Source organism: Populus euphratica, unplaced genomic scaffold, assembly GCF_000495115.2.
Source record: "Populus euphratica unplaced genomic scaffold, PopEup_1.0 scaffold152.1, whole genome shotgun sequence".
Taxonomy (NCBI): Eukaryota; Viridiplantae; Streptophyta; class Magnoliopsida; order Malpighiales; family Salicaceae; genus Populus; species Populus euphratica.
The window spans coordinates 498,756-507,413 of NW_011500040.1; the positions used below are offsets into that span (position 1 = coordinate 498,756).

The 8,658-nt window shown below is 37.7% G+C and overlaps 2 protein-coding genes across 2 annotated transcripts; one reads left to right on the top strand and one right to left on the bottom strand.

Moving 5' to 3' along the window:
* Nucleotides 1-514: 514 nt before the first annotated feature.
* On the top strand, nucleotides 515-6,363 carry LOC105107247 (aldehyde dehydrogenase family 3 member H1-like). Its single transcript, XM_011001101.1, has 10 exons — nucleotides 515-940; nucleotides 2,327-2,395; nucleotides 2,496-2,592; nucleotides 2,674-2,880; nucleotides 4,177-4,292; nucleotides 4,433-4,537; nucleotides 4,624-4,796; nucleotides 4,889-4,979; nucleotides 5,421-5,570; nucleotides 5,971-6,363. The coding sequence occupies exons 1-10, from the start codon at nucleotides 716-718 to the stop codon at nucleotides 6,202-6,204; spliced, it is 1,467 nt and encodes a 488-aa protein (XP_010999403.1). The 5' UTR covers nucleotides 515-715; the 3' UTR covers nucleotides 6,205-6,363.
* A 63-nt stretch (nucleotides 6,364-6,426) lies between these two features.
* LOC105107250 (dnaJ homolog subfamily B member 13-like) lies at nucleotides 6,427-8,297 on the bottom strand. Its single transcript, XM_011001105.1, has 3 exons — nucleotides 8,109-8,297; nucleotides 7,472-7,905; nucleotides 6,427-7,120 (listed from the first exon to the last, which is right to left on the bottom strand). The coding sequence occupies exons 1-3, from the start codon at nucleotides 8,295-8,297 to the stop codon at nucleotides 6,676-6,678; spliced, it is 1,068 nt and encodes a 355-aa protein (XP_010999407.1). The 3' UTR covers nucleotides 6,427-6,675.
* Between the last annotated feature and the right edge of the window lie 361 nt (nucleotides 8,298-8,658).

The window sequence follows — 8,658 nt, forward strand, 5'->3', positions numbered from 1 at the left end:
GAAAAAATATCTCTTTTTCAACCTTGGCAATTTGGAGAAAAACTACGCTACTTATTCTAATTTGTGTTATATAAGTCTAATTTTTTTATTATATATATAATATGTTTTGATGTTTAATAATAGTTTTTCTAAAAAAATATTTTTTATTAGAAAATATAAAATAATACATTTTTTATTTTTTGAAAATTATTTTAATATTATCATATTAAAACAATTTTAAAGTATAAATAAATAAATTTAAATTTTATCCGCCCTCCTCCATTTACAAGGCAATACCAAACAGAGACTTTGTCTTGCTGCTATAGTTTGTACTCGTCCTACGTCCTCATACTGTAGAGAGCAGCACGACTGCTCATACAATAAATAATTGATTCTTGCTACCATCATCCGGAGACAAACCCATTCGACGACGCGCTTTAAGATCCGGTGAAAACACGGCCCTAGAAGTAAATATTGATGTGCGCACGGGGCCCAAATCTCTCGTCTTATCAAGAGATCATTCCTCTCCCGCTGATAAGCCGGCTCGACTACGACTACCACTACAAACGACAGCAACACATTTGTATTATTATTCCTCTCCCATTATTGCTAAGTAAATTCCCTTTTCCAAAAGCCAGTCCAATCCAAACAGAAAGAGTCTCCTTCTGTTTGCCTATTAGAACAAAACACATTACATCAAGCCAAACTCTAATCTTTGTGTCCATCGAGTGGTGAAATGGCGACTAAGGAGGAGGAGAACACGGTGTTTGATGTGGAGGCAGCGAATGTGTTAGCCAAGGATCTGAGAGACGTTTTTGCTTCTGGTAAAACAAGGAGTTACGAGTGGAGAATATCTCAGTTGAAGAGTATTGTTAAGATGTGCGATGAACACGAGGAAGACATTGTTGATGCTCTCCGTCAAGATCTCTCCAAGCCTCAACTTGAATCCATCGTTTATGAGGTCTGAGAAATACCAGGCATAACCTCTTTTTTTTTTTTGTAGAAAAATCTCTTAGTTTTTTTTGGTTGCATATGATATCCTCAAACGTGATGTGATTTTTTATTTACTTTTATGCGTGAGCAACTGTTTTATAAATGGAACGATTGATGACGCGGAATCGGTGACTATCTATCCGTCTAATCTATTATTGAATTTTAGTTAGAGTTGAGGGAGGAACCAGTAATTGATTACTCTTTATTTTTAACTGTAGTTACAGGACACTGAAATCACAACCGCCGCGTTTTTGTTTCTTGATCTTTGGTTTGACTAGCAGTCTGTTATGATGGGGGTTCCCCACTACTCTCTAGCTTTTAATTTGATGGATATTCTTAGGTCTGGTTTAATCCCGTCTCTTTCATGTCTTACTTTCGATTAACATTAATGTTCGTCTGATCAAGAGCTGGGCAGGAGGGGTCCTCTATTTACGAGAGAAGCATTAATGACACGCCACTTTTTTTCTCTCTCTTTTTTTTAAATGTTCCTGTCAAGGTTTGGTGTCTGTCTCGAGTATGATACGCAGGTGATGTGTGGCATTCAAGGGAACTTGCAGGACGCGGGCATTTATTGTTTGATAGATAGGATGTTTATTGCACTGCTATACTTCAGGAATATGACTGATACCTAGGATTCCAGATAATCATGATGGAAGGAAATTATGTCAATAAAGAAACAAAGAAATTTGTTTGGATGTATATGATGATTTCTAAATCAAAGATCGCCTGCTACAGATGTGAAACCTGAGTCAATTGCCTAACCTGATGTTTATTGTATTTGACTCTAATTGTGGAGTTGGTGCTTTAGATTGTTTAGCATGCGGAAACCTTGTTTGGTTTGGTTCTGTTTGGCCGGGTACAGTGGCAATGAGATTGTAAGTGGAATCTGGAATGGGATTTTTTTAAGTACAACTAGATTGAATGTGCCAATGAAGAAACAAGTAACTGGACAGTATTTCCTAGAAAACCATTTTCCTGGTAAGACTTTTGCCACAGGAAATGCAACATCATATCATCATGACTCCAAAGCACTACCAACTGTATTTATTATGTATTTAACTGTTTTCTCAGGGAATAGTTACAATTTCTTATTAATCTGCTACAGCTTAATTGCTAACTACGCACGTCAGCTTTTAATCTTGTAAGATGAACTATATTGAAAGGATGTGAGGTGTGCATGTGCAAGCAATTGCATCTTTGTGCATCCGAAAGAGAATAACGGAAGCTGTGTTTTTTATATAAATTCGGAAAATCTAGCCCCCTAAATATTCTCATGAAATAACTTATATTATGCGATTTCTATGTGAAATTTCATGTCATTTTCTCAAAAGTTGATTGATGGTTTGTTATGCAGTTAACTATGGTAAAAAACTCGTGTACATTGGCTATTAAGGAACTGAAACGTTGGATGATGCCAGAAAAGGTAGCTGCTTTGAATATTGCTCCACTATTTGTAGTTTGTTTACAGTTTTGATCTTTTTGGTAATTGAGTTGAGTGTAATCAATATATCTTTTCATTGCAGGCAAAAACTTCTTTGACAACTTTTCCTTCATCGGCTGAAATACTGTCAGAACCTCTGGGTGCTGTGTTGATTATTTCAGCGTGGAATTACCCTTTTTGTATGTTCATAGAAAAGCCCTATATTTCTTTGCATTTATTGTTGATACTATAATAATCAATTCTTATTTCTCTCTTTCTAGTGTTGTCTATGGATCCACTTATTGGAGCTATTGCAGCCGGTAATGCTATGGTTTTAAAACCATCAGAACTTGCACCAGCTTCATCCTCAGTGCTTGCAAAGCTACTTCCAGAGTATTTGGATTGCTCTTCGATAAAGGTTGTTGAGGGGGCTGTTTCTGAAACTTCTGCACTACTGGAGCAAAAGTGGGACAAAATATTTTATACAGGTTCTTGTTCATTCCTCGGTTTGTATGTGCAAGTGATGTCTAATTGTTAAATTGTTCTATAGACAGAAATATATGGCGGTAAATCAACCCAAAAGAAACTGTGTACTTATTTTCTTACAATTCTCTGAAGTGATGATATAAGCAACATCTTGCTAGATGTTGAACAAGTTGCGGAATTCTTTTTCCTGTGCTATTTGGAAAGGCTTCAACTTAGCCGCTTAGTTAAAGTCTTAGAGGTCCTCTCTGCATTTCTGTGATTGACATGTTTGGAAAAGTATAATTTTATTATTAAACTGACAAAAAAAGGGAGCAACCATAAGCATATTGAGCGTACACAGTAATATGCCATGAAGAAGGGAGAAGGCAAGGCAGAATAGAGCAGGAAAATACATTCCGCTTTATACTATTCTCAAGAAAAACCATGTGTGAGAGAGGTGATCCTTTTTTTTTTTTTGTCTGTTTGACATGGTTGTCATAGAACATTCTATAATTTTTGGTGTTCCTAAATGTCTCATGTCAATCATCATCATACCACTGAAATTGCTTGTTATAATTAATGAGAATGTGAAAATCCTTTTCCTGACAAGATTGGTAGTATGTTCTTATTATCATCTGAGGGCTGTAGCTTCTGTATTCCTCTAAAGTAATTTTGGCTCTCGGATTTTTGTACTTAAACCTTGTAAACTGAAATTTGGTTGAAGGGCATTGTAGAATCCAGATTTTCTATACATCAGTTCCTTTACATGAGGCAGTTTGTTGGAATTTGGGAGTATGTGAGACTTAGTGGTCAGTACTTTTCTGAAGAATGAATGCTTCTCGTGGTTGTGGAGTTAAAATGGAATATGAAGAGGTTAGAATGTTTTCTGCTGGGCTTGCTATTATAATAATAGATCATGTAATGCATCTTTTGCCTAGGGATGACATGTTTCTCTTAAGATTCGAGAGTGATAAAATGCATTGCTTTGGGATGTTGCTGAAGTGGAGTGATGCTACTATTTTCTCAGGACAATGCTGCTCAGAGTATTCAGCTCTCCCAGTTTGTTGAATATGATATTCAAAACGTGCTCTTTTGAAGTACTGCTATATTTAGTGTTTGTCTCATTTAAAGGGCATGATTTTATGCCTCAAATAATTAGTCTAAAAAGAGGAAAAAATAAGAAACAAACTTTCAGTTATTCTTTTGGAGAAACCCTGCGAGTAAAAGAGGAAACTAAACTGATGCTTTAAGCACAAATTAAACGGTGTTTTCTTCAACACAAACTTGAGCCCAAAAACATGTCATCCTTGATTTTACAGGCAATGGAAGAGTAGGACGAATTGTGATGGCTGCTGCAGCAAAACACCTGACACCGGTTGTTTTGGAGCTTGGAGGAAAATCTCCAGTTGTTGTCGATTCAGGTATCGATATACAGGTAAAAAGCTCCTTGCATCCCTTTACATGTGTGTGTTATGGGTGTCATTTTCTACATGTTCATTGCTACATACCGTTGGTTAAGGCACCATAAGTTTCTTCTTACTATCATTCTCTGACACATCTACCTAATTGTCCAAGATTGCAACTAGGCGGATAGTTGTAGGCAAGTGGGGTTGTAATAATGGACAAGCATGCATCTCTCCGGATTACATTATAACGACGAAAGATTGTGCTGAGAAGCTGGTAATGCTGATTTCTATCATTCATTTCTTTTTCCTTGTTGGAACATTTTGTTTTTCAGCCATTCATTAATTCCTTCTGCGATACAGGTGGACTCTCTGAAAAAAGAACTGGAGGCATTTTATGGAAAGAACCCATTGGAATCAAAAGACTTATCTCGAATTGTGAATTCCAACCATTTTGCTCGTTTGACAAAGCTACTGGATGAGGATAAGGTTTCTGGGAAGATTGTTTATGGAGGTGAAAGAGATGAAGCCAACCTGTGAGTATCTGCTTGCCATTTTCTTGGTTCGTTAATTTAGTTTAGCTTGGTGCTGTTTGCTTTGCATTGACAAATCTTTTCTTCAATGGCAGGAGAATTGCTCCCACCATATTATTGGGCGTCCCACAAAACTCTCTAATAATGAAAGAAGAGATATTTGGTCCATTGCTTCCCATTCTCACTGTAAGCATCAAGAGATCCTCGGCTCATAGCTGTATTATTGTACGGACAGTATATGAAGTAGGACATAAAACTGAATCTAAACTGCTTCTACAACATTAAAGGAGGAGCTTCTCTTTACAATGGGTAGAAGTGATAGCTCTGATATTGCAGAGTAATTATTATTACAAATAGAAAAAAACATCATGGTTTTCTATATGTGCTCTCTCTCTCTGCTTGTTGATCAAAATGAGTTGGTAGGAGGTTGTCTTCCACTTTAGTGGAGTAATTTTCTGCTGGAACAATGCCTTTGTAAATGATAAAAAAAAAAAGATTAATCGTTACTGTTTTCTGGATAACGGTAATATTTTTTTTAAGAGTAGAAAGTTCAATTGGTTGTCACAGAATTCTTGTAATAAAATGTGGGATGCCAATTATGATTTTTTTTTTTTTTGGTTCAAACAGGTCAGCAAAATCGAGGATAGCTTTGATATAATAAAATCAGGAACAAAGCCACTTGCAGCTTATTTATTTACCAATAACAAGAAGCTGAAGGAGCAGTTTTTGATGTCTGTTTCTGCAGGGGGTGTGGTCATTAATGACACTACTTTGCATGTAATTATTCTTCGCTGAACTTCCAGAAACTTGTGCATACCCTTGCATATATGCATAATACACGAGCAGTCTCAGTCTGTCTGGTTATCACCCAGGTACACTTTATAGTTGTGGGGGTGATGGTGGTCGGAGATGAATGAGTGCCTCTGGCGCTCACAGTACTTATGAATGATTCCGGCACTCTCTCCTTTTCACATGAAGTGGGAATTACCATGATAACAAACCATGGACCACAATTATGTGCGAGGGAGGGACTAAGACTCCTGGATTCCTGAATACTTGGTCCAGGGCTGTCGTTTGTTCCATCTTCCCATATACTTGCTCTTGAAATTTGTGGACTTAATTTCATTAACTGAATAACCATCTAGTATCTGCATCTAATATGTTCTTGATGGTGCAGCTTGCAGTTCATAGCGTACCATTTGGGGGCGTGGGCGAGAGTGGAATGGGTTCATACCATGGCAAATTTTCCTTCGATGCTTTTACCCACAAGAAGGCAGTCGTGTATCGTAGTTTTGTAGGTGATGCATCTGTGAGATATCCACCGTACACACTGGGAAAGCTAAGATTGATGAAGGCTCTAATCACTGGTAATTTATGGACAATACTTCGCACCCTGCTTGGAATGTCTTAAGTCTAGGAATATAGTGTGATGTCTTCAGTGTAAGCTCAATCACTATATTATTTTTGTACTTAATTTAAGTTGGAACGTTGATTGATTACAAGAACGAAAGTGGAATGCAATATCAGTTATACCCTCTGATGAATAAAATTTGTTTTTGTTAGCGTGGTATGATGCATTTCGAAAGTATTTTTTTTAAAAAAAAAATAGATCAAACAATATATTGTAGCCGTCGGCCAGGTAGCCAAATGGCACCTGGTAGCATTGGATGTCTGAGAGGTTGCTAGTTAGGACCTTGTCCCAGCAGCTGATGCTGTAAGGGATCCAGTGGGGACGGATAGTACATAAACTACCACGAATCTTCTACTATTGACAACCAAATATTGGTCAGATTCTAGACAAGAGGATTACCATAGAGATTCCAAGTGTATCGTACGATGATCAGCTTGGGCGTGGATCGGCTCCAAGGGAAAACTGAATGATTCAAGAGGAATCCTCTAAAATACTACGAATATCTGACCGTTGTTCATCTGTCAGTTGTGTCGGGAATTCTACGAGGAAGACAACTCTCAAGTTTCCTCTTCGCCCCTGCTCTTTTGTGCTTGGCATGCCTTGACCTTCTATGATCCTTTCACAGCCATGGTGAATGATATCATCGATCATCAAACTTGTTTCCTCACCGCCCAACAAAGGGATCGAGATTTGGCAACCAGTTAGAGCCTTCACTAGTGGAACTTCTACTCCTATCTCCAAACCTTCTCCTTCCCTCCGAAACAGAGAGTGTCGTTTCTCGGCAATCACCAAGATTACATCAGCTGTGCAAGTGCCAGGCCTCTCACTTCCCATTCCTTCAAATGTGATCTTCGTTCCCTTTTTCCATCCTGGCTTCACTCTAACTGTCAATGTTTCCTCTTCTTGTATTACTCGCCTGCCAGAAACAATGGAAAACATCATCAATATACTAGCTCGTGATGTTTTTCTTCGTTCTAGTTTCATCCTTTTTCGATCGAAGTTCAAATGCCTTGCAGGGTTTCCTGGCAAATGTGCATGCCTTCTGAAAAAGGGTCGGCGTTTCCCCGGCTTAAAACTATTCTTTGCGACTCAGATTTTTTAAAAAGAACGTCGTCTTATGGATTTTAATTTTTAGTAGCCAAGTCATGAAGAATTGCAATTTCGAAGCCTGATCTAATTGTAAATCATGTTATCAAGGAGAAGAACAATCAAAATTCATATGGAAAACCGAAGCAATAAACGATGAACTCTGGACCTGGGAACTGACCCTGTATTCGTAATTATGACATCTCTTGTTATCTCGATCTTTTTCATGCATCCATAACATAACTCCTCGAGCGTGCACTCGAGAGGCCTTTCAATAGCCGGAGGTTTCATCTTTCCCATTGAGTTTGAAAACATGATGGTGCTGGCGGTCTTCCGGCTTGCATTTCTTGAGAGAGATGCAGACAAGCCATGACGTGACTCGGTGCTTTTCTGACTCGTATTTCTCTTTCGGAAAGATAATTTTCGAGAAGGGCTCTTCAGGCTTCCACTTTTTGACAGAGGAGAAGATATATTAGGAAAGCAGCCATTCGTGCTTTTATGTCTGAAGTATCCTCTTGGACTCGAAGGATTGTCACCTCGCGTGCTATTAGCGTTGTATCTAAAACTGTGGATTCCATTCGTCGTCTTTCCCTCTTCTGTATCGTAACCAAGTTCCTGGAAATTCCACCTACGTGAGGATATGCAATCGTCGTGATGGATGTGAGTTTCCTTAATTTTTAAAGATAAACGTCTTGATGGGATTTCAGGATTTCGAATCTCTATGCCAGTTTGTTCGAGAGATGATTAGAACAAAAACTTCTAGAATATAATTCCTGCAAACTTTACATTTATTAATTTATGCATGGAAGTATATATACCTCGGGAGCTTGGCTAATGGCTTCAAATTTCACTTGTAATTCATCTGATCTGCCTGAAGAAGGTGGAGATAATTTTCTATCAACGCGACACCATCCGGCGAATATGGATAGAGAGGCTTTGCAAAATTCTTTAAAGCTGGAAGGTTGCTCTTTCTTCACAGAAACTGGGGCACCTGCTGGACGAACCATGAGAAAAAGAAAGGAGAGGGAAAGGGAATAATCACGGGAATCAAGAGTGTGTTGAGGCCTTTAATTAGCAGAATCCGTTAAAAGAGATGGAGGTTACCTTATCTTAATCATGCTTATTAAACCTGTTCTAGTCTGGCAATTAACTTGAAATTTAGTTAATTTAAGTAATTTAACTAAACTTATATAAGATCCAATTAAATCAATTCCATAGATTTTTTTTAACTTTTATCCAAAATAATGTCATTTTTTTTATGTGTCCTTTCATTTTAAAATAAATAAATCAGCATGATCCATCTGACTTGAATTTTAAATTACTTCAAATCCCAAATAGATTTGATAACTATGACCTTGGTTAGCTAGT